An 18,761-nucleotide genomic window follows, 5' to 3' on the forward strand; every position below is an offset into this window, starting at 1 on the left:
GGGTTAGAATACGTTTTCAAGTAATTCAAGAAAAACGAGGGTCGAGATTCTGCAAATTAAGGGCAACAAGAAGGTAGAAGAAAAAGAAAAAGAAGAAAAGGAAAGAAAGAAAAGGAAAGATCGTATTAAATGAATTGAAAAAAATATTGTGGAGTGTGGAGTGTGAGTGACGATGGGGAATGGAGGGGGGCTGTCCATATCGTACTTGTAAATAAATAGGGGGAGGGGAGAAAGAAAAAAAAAAGAAGAAAGAATGATGATGATGAAAGATGAAGAAAAAGAAAAAGAAAAAGAGAAAAAGAAAAAAAGCGGGGTAAATGCTGCGAATCCAGGTGAGAAAGATCTTGGAAGAGAAAAAGTATAGTAGTGGTCGTTGTGTTAGGGTGAAACGTGTGGGGCACGTCTGCGCGTTTAATTGCGGGACTTGGGTCTCTTTTAAAGGCTGCGATGCAAATGGGTCATAAAACTCGGCTACCCGGTAGATAGCTCATTTACGAGTGAAGAAAGTTTTTAAGGTTTCTAATGGGGTGAGTTTCGAATGGGTAGTAGTAGTGATGGTGGTGGTGATGGTGATGGTGATGGTGGTGGTGGTGGTAAATAAGAGAGAAAGAAACTGTTAGGAAAAGGAAAAGAAGAAGAAGAAGAAGAAGAAGAGAGAAAGATGAGAAGAAATAGTTTGAAAAAGGGGCTGGGGGGGTGGGATGGGGAGAGGAAAGGTTGCCCTGAATGCACGAACGAGAGGATCTATTTTATCGGTCTTGCCCTCATCTCTCTTCCCTCTCCCCTCCGCCCCCCCTATTCCTTTTCTTTCTTTCTTTCTTTCTTTCTCTTTCTATATTTCTTTTCTTCGCAAGTTCGAAAGTAATTCTCTTTAGTTGACGGTAAAATCTTAGTAGTAGACTGCAACTTGGAAAGGCAACTTATTCTCTCTCTCTCTCTCTCTCTCTTTCTCTCTCTTTCTCTTTATTTCTTTCTCCGTGGTAAGAGATTGTCTTTGGTTTCTTTACCGATCGTATTTGAGAAATGTAAGGGGCGTTGCTCGAGGGGGTGGAGTGGGGGTACTGTGGGAAGTCAAGAAATAGCGTGTAAAAAGCATCGCAATTGCTGCTCCCTGCTACTTCTTTTTACTATTACCATTGCTACCTAGTTGCAACTGCAACTGCAAATGCAACTATTACTGCAACTACTACTACTGTTGCTGGGGGAAGAGAAGAGGGGTGGTTTTGAATTCATCCACGAGTCCATTTGCAAATCCATTTTCTTCTTGAAACGTGTCGTAGTCGTAAGCATTGAAACATAGAAATCACCCCTACTTTTTTACATTTTTTTACATAGGATACTACAGAGAGAGAGAGAGAGGTAACATTACGCGAACATTTAAAACGCACGAGTTTTTAAACTCGAAATAGGAGTAGGTAAAATAAAAAATAGTATGAGAAAAAAAATAAAGAAGGGGAGACAAAATTTGCAAGACTGCGAGCAAGAAAAAGGGGTGGAGGGTGGGGAAAGAAAGGAATAAAAAATATAACAAAACGAATAAAGTAGTCCGGAATAGACGAGGAGTTTACAGGTAAAGAAGAAGAAGATGAAGGTGAAAAGCAAACGGAGATTGGTCTAAAGAATCCATCAAGAAAACTGGTAATCAGGTGGAGCTAGTATCCACAGACCACTTTCAGGGGATCCAATCTCTTTGGGCATTTTTGCCACCACCACTGGCTCTCCTGCCATTGGTGGAAAATTTTCTAGCCAACGTAGCCACCCCCCCCCTCCCAACCCTCCTTTTTATCCGTCTGTCTCTTTCCCCTTTTTCTATATTTCTATCTTTATCTAACCTTCTTACTATTCTTCAACACACACACACACGCACATACACGCACACATCTTTTTTCTTTTCTTCGACACTTTTCTTCAACGACAATCTTTCGATCGGCTCATCGATCTAAAGTAATATATCGCAAAATAGTATTATCACTTTCTCTAACCCCCTTTTTTCTTTCGCATTCTAAACAAAATTAAATTATTCCATAAGCTCGATCGAAATAAATACAATGAAATGATGATGGTACATTGTTAATTAGTAATTTATTTATTTATTTATTTATTTATATGGAAAGAAAAAAAGAAAATACGGTAACAACTAATGCATTCGTTATTAACTTTTGAAATAAGATTACACCCCTCTCCATCCCCTCTCCTCCTTCCCCACCAGCAGAATCCAATAAAGAAATGTTTCATGAACAATCCTGATTTTCAACCAATTCATACTTGCACCACTACCGTACGTTAAAAATGAAAAAAACAAAAAAAAGGCAAGAAAATGATTTATAGTAGTTCATATATTTTTTATACAATAAATGTAATATACTGTGTGTGTGTGTGTGAGGTAATATTTAAATTAATGAACCAGAACAAAACAGAACATATGTAGAAATTCAATAAAAAATTTCACAAATTAGACGATCATCATATCGGAATTCGGTATGATTTTAACGGACGGATTCTGTAGGTCCAAGGGCAAGGAAGGAGGGTTTTGGCATACTGACCCATTTAAATCTCTCGAATAAACGTTTGTTCGGTCAAACGAAAAACGTAGTAACCCGAACGGATAAAATATTGTCCACGAAGTTGAACGATCTCTATTCGTGCTTTTACGTATGTGTGTGCGAGCGTGTATCGGTGAATAATATGAATGAGCAACCAACCACGATGCTCCCTTTAAATTCTCCAAACTGGTAGTTGACCGAGTCTCCGAGGTTACTTAAAAGAAGAACAAGAAAAACAAACCAAACTGTGCCACGTCTTCTTTTTCTTCGTTGCTCAAAAAGAAAAGAAAACAAAAAAAAGAATACACCTCTCGCGTCGTTACACAGGTGTACGCGTGTATGTATGAGTTGATGCATATCTTGCATCCATTCCTGCTGCTGTTAATGTACAGATACACTACATCCATTAATCACGAACGAAACACGTAAACGTGAAAAACTGGTTTGATTACTTCTTTTCAAGGATGATGTTATATTTTCAGGTGGGTGGATTGGTGGTCGGTGGGTGGTCAGTTCCATAATCAAAAAACAGAAAAATACAAAAATTAAAACGAACAGTCTCGTTTATACACGCTCGTTACGAGAGTCGTTATTGATTGGACCAAGTTTTGGTTAAAATTATTAACAAAAATATCTAATCGATCCCCCCCTCCCCCCACCCAATTGACGTTGATAATAATTAATTATTTTTCTCTTTCTTTATTCTTTTTTTTTTTTTATTCTTTTTAGAAGAAAAATTATAAATTAAAAAGTATATTTGATGATAGGTGGAATAGAAATTTATGAGATAATTATCTCTCTCTCTCTCTCTCTCTCTCTCTTTCTCACTGTCACACATGTTTTCTCTTTCTTTCTTCCTTTATTTCTATCCGTAGAAACGTTTGCGCCACAACACAGATGTTTACCCGAATAGCAAAATTCTTGATCCATATTCATTTTGTGAATGAATTATTTATTCGAATAATTATTTACGATAAGCAATTTATGTTCGGTGAATAATTATTCGTATGATTATTTCAATTCGTACCTACCCCTCATAAATGTTGGATTCAATACGTTGCGATCGTTGTTTCCAATACAACAACAAATGTGTGCTTTCTCTCTCTCTCTCTTTCCCTATAATAGCATTCAACATTTTTAGTATTATTTTAATAGCTTTCGAGAGAACGAGACTGAAATATTTTCAAGTTTCATCCTACACCTACACCACCTCCTCTTCCTCCTCCTCTTCTTCTTCATTTTATTTTCATTTTTTACTTTTCTTTCCCCCCCCCACCTTCATTTTAGATCGCTCAGAATTTTATCTATTTTTGACTTTTGTATTTTTTTTTTTTTCTTTATATCCTAGCTCATAGTTCAAATGAAAAAAATCTAATAGAATAGTAAAACTAAACTTAACGCACAAAAAATTAAATTCCAACGCTATAACGTTTTTGCGATGAACGAGGGAAAGAAGAAAAAAGAAAAAAAGGGGAAAAAAAAAATACGAACTCTCATCGGCCATTTAATTTCCATCGACGTCATATAGCCCCTTCCTCCCACGGCCCCCCCACCCCTTCGGCCTCGCCATTTTTCCGTTCTTTTTTTTCTATATTTTATATTCTTTTTCTTTTTATATATACATATATTTTTTTAGTAACGCGATAGTCCGAACGATTTTGCGCGTAGTTGTTTATTCGACGCGAAAACATCTATTTGTGCATGGTGGTAGGATGGATGTACGCGTGTATGTGTGTGTGTGTGTTTGTGCGTGGTGCGTATGTCCCGCGTATTAACGTTACGGTTTATTTTTTTGTTTTTTTCCCCCTTTTTTTTTTTTTTTTTTTTCAACACATCGATACACGGAATGTAGAATGGCTATCGCGTTCAGCCATATTCAATTTCGTTCGATCCCTCGCATCTCTGTTGCCATCAGCGAGAATAAAATGTCACAAATTTGTCTATAATCAATTTAGAAAGAACCACCACCCCCACCCCACCCCTCCCCTCGTCCCCGTCACCACTTCCACTTCCACTTCCACTCGGGGGAAAAAAAAAAGATTCCATAAGAACGGGGGACGATGATGGGAGGGAATATTCGTTTCGATGCTGTGTTATACGAAAAAAAAAAATACAAAACAAAATGGCGCGCGTTATAACGTCATAATAGAATACTATATGCCTGACCATCCTATCGTTTCGTGCAAAAAAAAAAATACGACTAGATCGAAAAAAGAAGAAGAATTAATTAAAAAAAAAAAAGAAAAGAAACAGTGTCGAGAATAAAATCAAAAGTTTGGTCTGATACGCGTCGTAGTTGTCGTCGTCGTAGAAAATGGAAGAGGAGGAGGAGGAGGAGGAGGAGGAAGACAAGGGGGTCTACAGGGGGTTCGAACGAAAATTGTCAGAAAAAAAAAAGAAAAAAATAAAACAAATAGGTATACGAATGTTGCGGCTAGAATATGAGGGTGAAAAAGAAAAAAAAGAAAAAGAAAAAGAAAGATAGAGAGATCAACAGGAAACAAAAATAGGAAAGGTGAGGTGAAAAACATCAACAACTACGACGCTGACGCTGACGACGACGCTGACGACGACGACGACGACGACGGCAGGGAAACGAAAAGGAGAAGACAAAATAAAATAACAAAAAAAAAATACTAAATTAGCTAGGATCGCGAGCCAGAGCAGCAGCCAACAACCAGTCCAGCCCCCCAGCCCCCCACCCACCCACCCACCATCGCCCGCGCCGCGTGGGATGCAATTTGATGCGAGATTAGACCCGGAGTGTTCGTGTGGCCAGTTGTTTCTCTATTAATTCGGCGATGTCGATTGGTCGCGTACCCGGCGTTTGAATTAGATTAAATTTTAATCGAGTGTGGTGGGTACGCTTTCTCCTCGACCCCCTCCTATCCCCAATCCCCTATCTCCTATCCCCTCTCCAAGCCCCTTTCCCCCTCCTCTCTTTGTTTCTCAATTTCTCTCTTGCGAAAAACCCTCTGCGCCAAATCGCGTAACCACGATTGCAAACAAACAAGACACTTCTCAAACGACCCTTGGGGTTACCATTCTACCATTTTTGTGTCGTTGATCTTTTTTTATGAATAGGATAGAAATATTATATACGGTGACTCCTGAAATTATGAACACTTACCACGAAGAAATAATTTATTAATTATCAAAGTATTTTATAAAAAACACTTATCCCTGATATTATTAACATTGATTGTTCATCTTTTTTTTTGTGAATAGGATAGAAATATTATATACAGTGACTCCTGAAATTATTTGAACACTTACCACGAAGAAATAATTTATTAATTATCATAAGTATATTTTAAATAACACTTACCCTTGGTATATTATTATCATTGATTGTTGATCTTTTTTTTGTGAATAGGATAGAAATATTATATACGGTGACTCGCGAAATTATTTGAACACTTACCACGAAGAAATAATTATTAATTATCATAAGTATATTTATAAAGAACACTTACCCCTGATATTATTAACATTGATTGTTGATTCTTTTTTTGTGAATAGGATAGAAATATTATATACAGTGACTCCTGAAAATTATTTGAACACTTACCACTAAGAAATAATTTATTAATTATCATAAGTATATTTTATAAAGAACACTTACCCCTGATATATTATTAACATTGATTGTTGATTTTTTGTGTGTGAATAGGATAGAATATATATACGGTGACTCGCGAAATTATTTGAACACTTACCACGAAGAAATAATTTATTAATTATCATAAGTATATTTTATAAAGAACACTTACCCCTGATATATTATTACCATTGATTGTTGATCTTTTTTTTGTGAATAGGATAGAAATATTATATACAGTGACTCCTGAAATTATTTGAACACTTACCACGAAGAAATAATTTATTATATCATAAGTATATTTTATAAAGAACACTTACCCCTGATATATTATTAACATTGATTGTTGATTCTTTTTTTTGTGAATAGGATAGAAATATATACAGTGACTCCTGAAATTATTTGAACACTTACCACTAAGAAATAATTTATTAATTATCATAAGTATATTTTATAAAGAATACTTACTCCTGATATATATTAACATTGATTGTTCATCTTTTTTTGTGAATAGGATAGAAATTTATATACGGTAACTCCTGAAATTATTTGAACACTTACCACGAAGAAATAATTTATTAATTAGCGTAAGTATATTTTATAAAGAACACTTACCCCCGATATATTATTAACATTGATTGTTCATCTTTTTTTTGTGAATAGGATAGAAATATTATACGGTGACTCGCGAAATTATTTGAACACTTACCACGAAGAAATAATTTATTAATTATCGTAAGTATATTTATATAGAACACTTACCCCTGATATATTATTAACATTGATTGTTGATCTTTTTTTGTGAATAGGATAGAAATATTATATACAGTGACTCGCGAAATTATTGAACACTTACCACGAAGAAATAATTTATTAATTATCATAAGTATATTTTATATAGAACACTTACCCCTGATTTATTATTAAAATTGATTGTTGATCTCTTTTTTGTGAATAGGATAGAAATATTATATACGGTGACTCCTGAAATTATTTGAACACTTACCACGAAGAAATAATTTATTAATTATCATAAGTATATTTTATATAGAACACTTACCCCTGATATATTATTAACATTGATTGTTAATTTTTTTTTGTGAATAGGATAGAAATATTATATACAGTGACTCGCGAAATTATTTGAACACTTATCACGAAGAAATAATTTATTAATTATCGTAAGTATATTTTATAAAGAACACTTACCCCTGATATATTATTAAAACATTGAATGGGAAGGTATGATTCTTTAAATTATATAGGTAAAGTTTCGAGCAAATCGAAATATGATGGCAAAGTTCGAAATCCAGCATTCTATAGAATGCCTAGGCATTTGTATATAATATCTAAAACTAGCCGGCAATGTATGAAATGTATTCATATATATTTCACACATCTCTTTCCAAACCAGCAAAGTACAAAATACATCACCGATTCGTCTCCTCTTATTACTTTTTTCAGAATAACATTTGTATTTTTATTTGTTATTATTTATATGTATTTAAGCGTTTAAATACTTTCGTTAGTCGCTGTATATTTAAAAGGGGAGGGGTGGTGTACGGTTGTATTTAAGAAACCCTGGTAAAACGATAACAGGTGAGGAGAAGAGAAACTCGGGTACAGGCTGGGGAGGGGTTGAAACAGGGGGGTGGCTGGTTGTTGTACGTTTGAAGAAAGTTTTCTTTCGACTCTTCTCAAGTGGCATTAAAATATTATTTCCCCCCACTCCTCTCCACTCGTTGGAACGTAAATACAATAATAATACTCTTTAAAAAGATCATCCTTACGAATTTTCGTTCCCAACCGCAATTGGTTTTTTAAGAAGAAAAAGAAAAAAAAAAAAATAATGCGAAGACTACGTTCTTAATTCATTCTTCCTTAATTTAAACGTTATTTAATGGGTCTCCTTTTTTTCTTTTCTTTTTTTAAGGGACATCATGCTTCTTTCTCTATTTTTTTTTGTATACCACCAAAAAATAAATAGGAGAAAGGGGGAAAGTGGGGGGGGTTGTTTTTCAAACTAATTATCCTTGCGCCACTCGTGTACTCGGTGTACTCGTTTCTAAACCCTCCTTCAACCACCACCCCCCCCCTCCCACCGGACGTTCCATCTTTTCTTCGAGACTTTTTTCTATTATTCTATTGTTAAACATTTACGTTTTACTTATCTTCATATTATTACGTAAATTAAAATAACGAGTTGACATTGTGTTCATTTGTATGACGTAGAATAACATTGTGTAGAATATTTGTATTATGTTCTCGGAGAAGGGGAATGGGGAAAGGGAGAGGGGGAGGGATTGGGGTTAGGGATACTTCGCTTTTTATTTTTTTATTTCATTTTATTTTTGGTGGGGTGGGGTGGGGAGGGGATTGTCCATTATTAGAAATAAATACGCGAGTCCTCGGATTAAAGATTTGTCTTGTCTTGTCTTTTTTTTGTTTCTTTTTTTTAATTCGAATCCATGCAATCGAAAACAAACAACAGGGGGTGGGTATACCACCCTTTCTTTCTTTTTTTTTTTCTAATCTAATTCCAAAGAAAATGGGTAACACCTTTTGGAGTCGATAGTTCTCGTTGAAATCTACTCGAATGTCTTTAGTATTTGTCTCTGTGTATGTGTGTGTGTGTGTGTGTGTGTTTTAGAAACGCGTAATATTATAAACTGACTCTCGAATTCCAATGAGGTTTGAAGAAAGTTCTTCTCTATTTTTTCTTATTTCTTCTTCCACCTTCTCATTCGATGAAGAAAAAGGAAGGTGGAAGAAAAGGTGGGTGGATTAAAATAAGGGGTTGATGGAAGAAAGAAAAGAAAAGAAAGAAGAAAAGAAGGATAGAAGAAACGAAGAGATTCTTTTAAATGGAAGGAGGAGAACGCAATGAAGAAAAATAAAAGAAAGAAAGAAAGGAAGAAAGAAAGAAAGAAAAAAGAAATGATAAAAGAAGAGAGATGAAGATAGAATATAAAAAGGTAGAAAAAGGATAAAAGGAAGTTGGAGACAGTAGAAGTCAAGTTTCTCATCCCCGACACGATCTCATCAACGTTTAAGAACCGCACGGTGGTGGTGGTGGAGGTGGTGGTGATGGGAGGTGATGGGAGGTAGGAGTGGTGGGGGGGGTTGCAGGTTGATGCTTTCCACGTACTAAATCCAGGATTCCAGCTCCTTTTCGAAGGAGCAACCCAATCCCTCCTTCCCTCTCCCCCTTCCCCCCACCCTTCCTATTTCCCTCTTCTTTTTCTTTTTATTTTTTTTTCTTTCTTTTTCGATCCAACGACGACCTACGTCGATGAGAGCCAAATTAACGAACGTGACGATTTTTTTTACGCGTCAACTTGCCGATCCTTCCACAAGGGGTGGTGGTTCGCGTATGGGGAAACGAGAAAGGAAAAAAAGAGAGAGAAACAAAAAAAAAAGAAGAGCAAGTTTTATTATTTTTATCAGATTTATGAATTTGTCAAAATATTTTCATTTTTAATTTACCTTTCCCGTATATATTGAATTTTTTTGGTCGACAATGTGTATCGTTTGATTATTATCGAAACCTTCTCATCCTCCCCCACCCTCTTCCCCGCTCCCACTCTCGGTAAAATAAAAACTAGCATCAAATATAGAAAATTAATAAAGTGTAATCCGCGTTTGTGCAATTTTTTTTCCGTCTACTACTTTTATACTTTGATACTTTTTTTTATATATATATATATAAAAAACCCCGCGTATTCGAATATATAGAATCAAATTTTAACGCGATGTGTACAATATTTCGTTTAACACGTAACATAAATATTTTTTGCATAGACCCATAAATTTCGGTATTCAATCCGAATTTGAAATTCGTAGAACGTAACGGAGTGGTAGTACGTGGTTTATTTATTTATTTATTTATTTATTTTTTTTTTTTTCTTTTTTTTTTTTCTTTTTTTCCAGGAAAAATCACGGAAGGATTGATTTGTTAATAACCCGTGCAATCTTCTTTTTACGATAGGGAAATTAATAACGACGAATTGGTGGAAATAATAATCTTTGGGATAAGAAGTAAAACGTCGAGAAAATGAAAATAAAGAGAAGAAAAAGAAGGGGGGGAATAGGAAATATAAAAAGAAATGTTAAAGATCACTCGACTGATATAAGTGTCAATCGATTCGTTCTCAAATCGCATTTTTTTTTCCTTCGACAATTTTTAATATCCGTTCTGATAATATCCTTCAATAAAAGCATCAAAGTGTCTCGTTCTATCTTTTCCTCGTTTTTTTTTTTTTTTTAATAAATTTCCTTTGGTTTAGGTTAATAAATTTTCCTCTAAAATAACTGTGACGTTTATTTCAATATTTTTTTTTCTCTTTTTTTTTTTTACATTAATCATCACTAAATGTTAAATGTTAAATGATAAAATATGATAAATGATTGAATTTCATATTTTTTTCTTTTTCTTTATATATATATATAATATTCTCTTATTATTTAACTTCAAAACTCTTATACGTAGATTCTGATACATCATTCATATTGGTTTATTTATTTATTGAATTATTTATTTATAGCGAATATATTTTAGTTTACTTTTCTATTATCAACAACATCTCGTCTCACGTTTGCTCTATCGGTTTTATTTTATTTTATTTTATTTTATTTTATTTTATTTTATTTTTATCTTCTTCTTAACTTAATCTCTCTATATCCATTTTTAATCATAAAATACTTTAAACTATGGCCTTTTAATACCGTCGTTCAAGATTTTCAAGTTCACTTAATTGGAACTTTTCTTAATTGAGAAAGGAATCCCATTTTAACGACAGGTACAAAACCTACGAACTATTTTATGTTTTAGCATTATATATAAATATAACGATAACTCTAATATTAATCTTTACATTTTGTAAACTTTCATTATTCTACAATGTATATATATATATTTAATCGTCGATGTTTGATATTTGCTTGCTTATAATCGCCTAAAACGAAAGAAAAAATGACCACCCATATGATTTCAAACATCATTTATGATGAACAATGATATTCTATTTCGAATAACTCACCCATTGTCTTTCAATTTCTTTAACTAATATTAAAACATAACATATATCTTTCAATAAATGACCAATTATCTTATTTTGAATCAAATTCTATACGTTGCGAAGGCTTGCTTATATTTTTGAAGTTATACTTCTTTTGGCGCGTTGGGGAAAATGTAATGGGGAGTGATTTTGTTCCGAGCGTCTGGAAAAACGACACCATGAAGTTTGTCGGTATTTAACAATGCGCGGCAAAGCGATTTCAAGTATACAGCATGAAGTTGTCTTCTCTTCTTCTTCCCCCCTTTTTTTCTCAAGCGGGTCACCCATCCAAATACTAATCGTACTCAGCGCCGCTTTACTTAAACGATCGAAGCGAGAACTAATGCTGTAACCGCGCCATTACTGTTGACGCGTGAAGTAATTCGATATATCTCTCTTATATTTAGTGTGGACTGCATATCTATATATTGATATTTTCTTTTTCTTTTTTTTATTCTTTCTTATATATATATAATAATAATTATTTTTTTTTTTAAGTTATTTTTTTTCTTTGAAGTTTTGTTTTGAAGTTATTTTTGAGGTTATTGAGGTTATGTTCGTTTTGGTACGGCAAAGAAGTATAACTTCTTACGTGCGTACATAAGTACACACACCAGTTTTTTTTTTAAGTTATTTTTTTTCTTTGAAGTTTTTTTTTGAAATTATTTTTGATGTTATTGAGGTTATGTTCGTTTTGGTACGGCAAAGAAGTATAACTTCTTACGTGCGTACATAAGTACACACACCAGTTTTTTAATATCAGTACCAATGAGATTGTTTACAAAAAATTACAACTTTTTCTTGAAAAAAAAACGATCATTTGCTTGGTCATTTGTCCGGTTACGGTATAAACAGATAATAATACATATTAACTGTAGGTTTAGTATTAGAATCTCGTCAAGAGTGCTTCTAAATTTCTTCAACAGTTGTTAAGTACTTCCTCGTCGAACAAATTACTCCATTGACCCTAAACTTTTTCTTCTTCTTCTTCTTCTTCTTCTTCTTTTTTATTTTACTTAGGTGCTAGGTTCCCCATTTCCGCGTTCTCACATAATGACTTCATACCGAAAAATACTATTATCAATAATCAAAAGTATTCAAGAATGAAATAACAACTAGCTTTCCCGTTATTCTCATAAACACGTTTCATTTGCAACGAAAACAAATTCTTCGTTCGATTCAACGACTGTTTTCATCATCGGGGTGGTGTTTTTCGCTAATCCAAAAAAAAGAAAAGAAAAGAAAAAAGAAAAAATCATTAACACTCATTTTTTCCCTCGAACGTAAATTTGACCATTCAAAAGTTAGAAAAGAAAAGAAAAAGATAGAGGAATCTTTTCATTCGACAAATAAGAGGCTCTCATTTTCGTTTAACGAAGATATTTTCGAGAAGTTCCTTGGTGATAACTCGATGCGGCCTTGTCGGATCTTCTGTAGGTTTGCCGTACAATCGGCTGTTGATGACGTACAGTTTCGGACTTAGTTCGCACCTGACGTTGAACCACCAATCGCAAACGAACACGATCTGACTGAATTGCGTGCCATTTGGGCACAAAAATGTAGCTTGTCTGCCGTCAATGTCGCAATAATGCCAAGCTTGGCATCTGGTTTCAACATCCGCGAAGAAACCTGGATAGGGTTGATCGTCGCAGTAAAAGTTGGTGTAGGGCACTTTTCCTAGGACTGGGTAATCCGTACCTGGCCGACCTGAAAATAAATATAAATCAGTTTTTTTTATTTATTATTATAAATTACGATTATTCGTTATATTAACTTTTTCAATGTTGAATATTTTCAATCGAAGTATTTTGTAGGAACGGAATATTTGATTACTGGTGCGGTTGTATCCTTGATCGATATTACTAACCGCAACTAATAATAAATTATTTCGATTGCGACAAAATTCAAAACAATTAATCGATACTTAAACCCAACACATTATTATATTATTTGCATTTATATTAACAAACACACATATATATATACGCTATATAAGAATTTTTATGAAACGCGTGTATGGGTAAACAGCACTTCGAAGGATTAAAATGAAACTACATTTAAATTCAAACAAATTCAAATGTAATTAAATAAATAAAACTCTTGGAAACTTCAATTATATTTTAGAGAGCAAGAATTAAACATATTCGTTAAAATAATAATTATATTAAAAGCAGCGTATATTTTCGTAGAGTGTTCAAGTTAATCGAAATTTTATCTCGAAAAAGAAATAATGATAATTAATTATGGATAATAGTAGATTATACGATGTAACAAACCGTAGACTCTTTCGCTATTTCTAGATTAATTTGAACCTATGTGTCCATGCATTTATAAGTTCGCAAGTTGGTAAGTCATTGTTTGCTTAGAGAGCTTCATCCGCGATAACTCCAGACGGAATAAATTGAATTCTGGAGTCCGTGTTGGAAGTTTCATAACACCATTGGAACATTTCTAACTTGCTATAAGGTATGGCACTGAAACACCCTACTCTCTACTCCTTTCTTAGCTACGCCGTAAGAATATTAAATGATAGTAGTGGAAAGCTCCTATCCCTTAATGATAAAAGTCAGAAGACCTTGCTACTCATGTTACTCATCTCCTTTTTTACTCTCTCTCTCTCTCTCTCACTCACTCACTCACTCTGTGTGTCTGTCTGTCTCTCTCTCTCTCTCTCTCTCTCACTCACTCACTCTGTGTGTCTGTCTGTCTCTCTCTCTCTCTCTCTCTCTCACTCACTCTGTCTATCTGTCTCTCTCTCTCTCTCTCTCACTCACTCCGTCTGTCTGTCTCTCTCTCTCACTCACTCACTCTGTCTGTCTCTCTCTCTCTCTCATTTTATTTTTCGTCTTTTCTTTATGTTTTAATTCTCGTTTTTAAGATACAGCTAGTTAAAGAGTACCGTTGATAATATATTTTTTTTTTTTAAATCTATTACATCTTTTGACGTAAAAAGTAATTAAAAATATCTATCATAAATCTTGTATATCTTATAAAAGATGAATATTATTCGTAATTAATTATAAGTTCGATTTGTTTCTTTAAACATTTTTTTTTTTTTTTATTATAATTTAATCTTATAAATTTTTCGTTAAATAATCAAATTTAATTTTTTTTAAGCATCATTCTTTATTTAAAACAATTGTTTATTTATTAAAACATCATTTACCATTCGATTTTAAGTTCCCCTCATTCAAACAATAATCAAATTATCCTCTATAAAATTGTATCCATTTTTTAACCATTCCTAATCATTAATTATCTCGAATCGATAATTTAACCCTTCTACTAACAAAAAAAAGGAATATAATTCTCTAGGATCGCAAAAAAAACGTACATATTGGCTCGCGTTAACGGAACAAAAAAACATTCTCAAATTCTCCTCGCGTACTTACTACTACCCCATCCTTTTTTTTCCTCCCCTATAATAATCCTATCTTTCTCATAATTGGCATCAACCCGGTCACGTATCTTTCTCTATCTATCCTATCTCATCGTTCTATCTATTCATCTCTAGTTTCCATCTCCTCGTTCCATTTCCTTGGAATACACTCGAGTAAAGCCTCTCGATTGTTTGCGGATTAGGTAGTAAAAGAGAGAAGAAGGAGGTGAAGGAGGAGGAGGAGGAGGAAGAAGAGAAGAGACGAGAAGGGATTGCGAAGACAGTGGCAGGGTTGAGGAGGGGGGTAAGAGGGAGAGGAAAGACGCATCCTCGGCGACGATTAATCGAAGGAAACGTTGAGGAAACGAGAGAGAGAGATGCACACTATTACACATACACGTACACACACACTCTCTCTCTCTCTCTTGAACCCTTACCCTCTATCCCTGTTCAACCCTTTCGGTCGTGCTTTATCCGACACCTGTATTACCAGCACAAAGCACGACCTGGCCAGGTATCGACATACCTCGTCGTCGTCAGCTGCCAAATGCACAAGGCACCACCTAGGCTCAACACTTAAGTATGTACATCCGCGAATACACTTCTAGACAAAGAGTTAATACATACGAGTATATATAGTATATGTATGTAGTAGTATATGTTTATGTTAGTATATATATATAACGAATGTAAGAGAGAGAGAGAGAGTGGGGTGGGGGAAGGGAAGGGAAGGAAGAGGTGGAAATGTGTAGTGGATTAGAGTGAGTTAGGAAAATGGTAATATACATACATACATACATACATATATATGTTTAGTTAGTATATATATAACGAGTGTAAGAGTGAGAGAGGGGTGGGGGAAGGGAGAGGTAGAAATGTGTAGTGGATTAGAGTGAGCTAAGAAAATGGTAATATACATACATACATACATACATACATACATAACATATATATGTATAAAGTTATATGTTTATGTTAGTATATATATATAACGAGTGTAAGAGTGAGAGAGGGTTGGGGGAAGGGAGAGGTGGAAATGTGTAGTGGATTAGAGTGAGCTAAGAAAATGGTAATATACATACATACATACATACATACATACATACATACATAAACATATATATGTATAAAGTTATATGTAGTTATCATTAAGAGCTTCTCCATGATCGTGGTCGTGATCGTGCTTCTATCCGATGCAACTTTGAATTAACGATCGCGTTATATCATCAGACAAGTCGTCGTGTAATTACATGTCTCTCACCTGGCAAAGGGTTAATCAGACTACTACACAGCATGTTCTCTCTCTCTCTCTCTCTCTCTCTTTCCTTTTCCCTCTCTGTTTATATGTGTATTTGTGTGCGTGTGTGTGTAAGCCTATTTAATCTAATAAGATGAAATAAAGTTTCTTCTTCGAGTCATATTCCCGAGTTATTATTATTATTTTGTTGTCGTTGGTTGTCGTTTCTTGACTCTACTGAAATTTCTATTAAAAATGATATTACATTTGTATCGCTCAATTAATCGTGAAGAATTCACGAATCGAATCATACGTTCGTTCTAACGGAATAATTTTCTCATTTTCCATAATATTATCTTTTTCCTTCGAAGTAAATTTCTATCTTCGTTTTGTCTGTCTCTCTCTCTCTCTCTCTCTTTTCTTTTCTTTTCTTCTTCTTTTTTTCTCTTATGTAAATATAATATGTAAATATATATATAGATATAAACGCGTAAGGTACAACAGGTATCTCTGTGCTGGAAGGAAAATAAACCTAAATTGCTTTTAAGAGGTACAACCACGGTCTCGATTTGTCCAAGTGGAATAAATAAATAAAACGTTCTTGCACATTTAATCAAATCATCACATTTTCTATTTTGACTATTTTCCTTTCCTCCATTCTCCCCACCCCCTTCCCCCTCTCCTCCTCTTCCATTTCTGTTTATCTATTTTTTTACCATTGAATGCACAAGGTCTTCTTCTTAACGAGAAGGAGATACGCGTTTCTATTTGTTCTTTTTCTCTTTCTCTTTCTCTTTTACTCTCTACGTCTTCTTCGTTTCTTGTTATATAACCGTTATTATTATTATTATTATTATTATTATTATTATTGTTGTTATTGCTGACAATTACCCCTAGCTAGACGTTTCCTTATATTTTTTTTTATATAAACTCTTTCTTTTCCTCTTCTTTTTATACGCGAGACTCTCGCGACAAAACAAGACTAACTTGTGATGTTCGCTTTTTTTCACGATATCATCTCTCTGTCGTTATATAATTATTTGTTAAAAATATATTATAACGATAAAAATACTATTCTTTCTCCTCCTCCTCCTCTCCGTCCTCTCTCTCCTCTCTCTCTCTCTCTCTCTCTCTCTCTCTCTCTCTCTCTCTCTCTCTCTCTCTCTCTCCCTTTATGTCATATTTTCTACGAGTATTTGTCAGATTAAATATTTCTCGATAGAGTAAACGTTTCTTTGTTTTTCTTTTTTTCTTCTAAATGAGCCGTTTATTTTGAAAGTGGACTCCATATAATCTTAAATTGAGATATTTAAAGGTTTGCGTTTCAATGCAATTAAAAATATACGTAAAGAATAACAATGAGTTATGTTGCTTAAGTGTATCTAGAGGTGTTAAATTTACAGTTCCTATTAAAATAATGGCAATTATTAAGTGAATAATATGCGTTTTCTTACCAAGAATGGAGTTAGGCCACTTTCAAAATTAACAACCAGATTCGTTATCAAATTTGAAGGAACCGAAGGCCATTCAACATAATTTAAGATGCTTCAAATTGCGAAAAGACAATACTTATTTTATTACATATCTTTATAACACTTTAAAAACATAAATTATGCGATTCAAAATATTTTTTACAAACATAAATTACAAAACAATTTTCTACTCATCTACATTTTGTGTATGTGAAAGGGATTTAAAGAAATCATGATGTTCCGGTGGTATATATCGTCATAAGTCAATTATGTCCTTGAATTTTACGGTTGTAATTTGTCTTATATTTTTATACAGTGGTGTCAATACAATATTTTCGAACTTTCCTGGTCTACCCCGACGTGGCATTAAATTCAGGACTTTCAAATTTTCGTTCTCATTCATTGATGTCTTATAGAAAATCTTATTCATTTTGACAAAACGCATCCAACATATTTTTAACCAGTTTATTGGTTCTCCGTTAGAATTCTTGACCCTTTTAAAAATTGCGTCTTCTAATAATATTTGATACAAAATCTTCTTGTCTCATTTCATGTACAATAAAGTTATTACCTTTCCGACACTTTTTGATAATATTGTAATACTCTCGGGGGACAAACTGTAAATTATTTTTTTTTAATGCCATTTCTACCACACCAAAATCTCTACTCCTAATGGAGTTAGGCCACTTTAAAATAAACGGTTCAGTGATTCAACTAACTCTGAAAACTATGTGTCCAGAATTGCCGTATTTACTCGGAATATAAAAATCTTAAATGCTTTATTGATAGATAATTTGAAGCTGTACATGTTACCGTGGGTAACTGGAAAAAAATGAAAAATGGAGTTAGGCCATTTTCAAAATAAACGGCTCAAATAATAATAATAATAACAATAATAATAATAATAATAATAATCACGCGAGCAGAAAAAATTGGTTGAAAAATCTATTCAGATGATTCCAATTAACGGTCTTAAATTAATTTAATAAACTATGCTCTCATTCTTTATTTTAAAAAAATTAAAAAAAATAAAAAAGAAAAAAATAAAGAAGAAAGTCGTGGTATCCTTTTGTTAATGTATAACCTTACTCCAGTTAATTTCGTACATAAAAACTTGCAAAAGATAGATAGAGAGAGAGAGAGAGAGAAAGAGAAAGGAGACAGATTCTCTTAATAACATTTATTCAAACAGTGTTGTCAAGGATTTCGTTCGTCTAAAAATGTTCTCTCTAAAAACCATCCCTCCCCCTCCCCTCTTCTCCCCCTCCCATTCCTTCTCCTCCTTCCACCTCCTCCTTTCCTATTTCTCTCTTTCTCTTTCTCTTTGTGGGAACGCACACTTACATGAAATTTCAACGTTATATTTCATATTTCAATGTTGAGAAGAGCTTCTTAGACGAATTATAACGACGGTCGCAGATTTCGTCTCGCCGAAAACCGAGGACTGGGACGCAGAGAAAACAGGGGTTTGG

The 18,761-nt window shown here is 33.8% G+C and overlaps 1 protein-coding gene across 1 annotated transcript; it reads right to left on the bottom strand.

The window, feature by feature from the left end:
• Window positions 1-12,561: 12,561 nt before the first annotated feature.
• On the bottom strand, window positions 12,562-15,104 carry LOC122515306 (U-scoloptoxin(01)-Cw1a-like). Its single transcript, XM_043632621.1, has 2 exons — window positions 15,071-15,104; window positions 12,562-12,908 (listed from the first exon to the last, which is right to left on the bottom strand). The coding sequence occupies exons 1-2, from the start codon at window positions 15,102-15,104 to the stop codon at window positions 12,562-12,564; spliced, it is 381 nt and encodes a 126-aa protein (XP_043488556.1).
• Window positions 15,105-18,761: the final 3,657 nt, after the last annotated feature.

This window comes from Polistes fuscatus, unplaced genomic scaffold (genome assembly GCF_010416935.1).
Source record: "Polistes fuscatus isolate 324 unplaced genomic scaffold, CU_Pfus_HIC Scaffold17, whole genome shotgun sequence".
Lineage (NCBI taxonomy): Eukaryota > Metazoa > Arthropoda > Insecta > Hymenoptera > Vespidae > Polistes > Polistes fuscatus.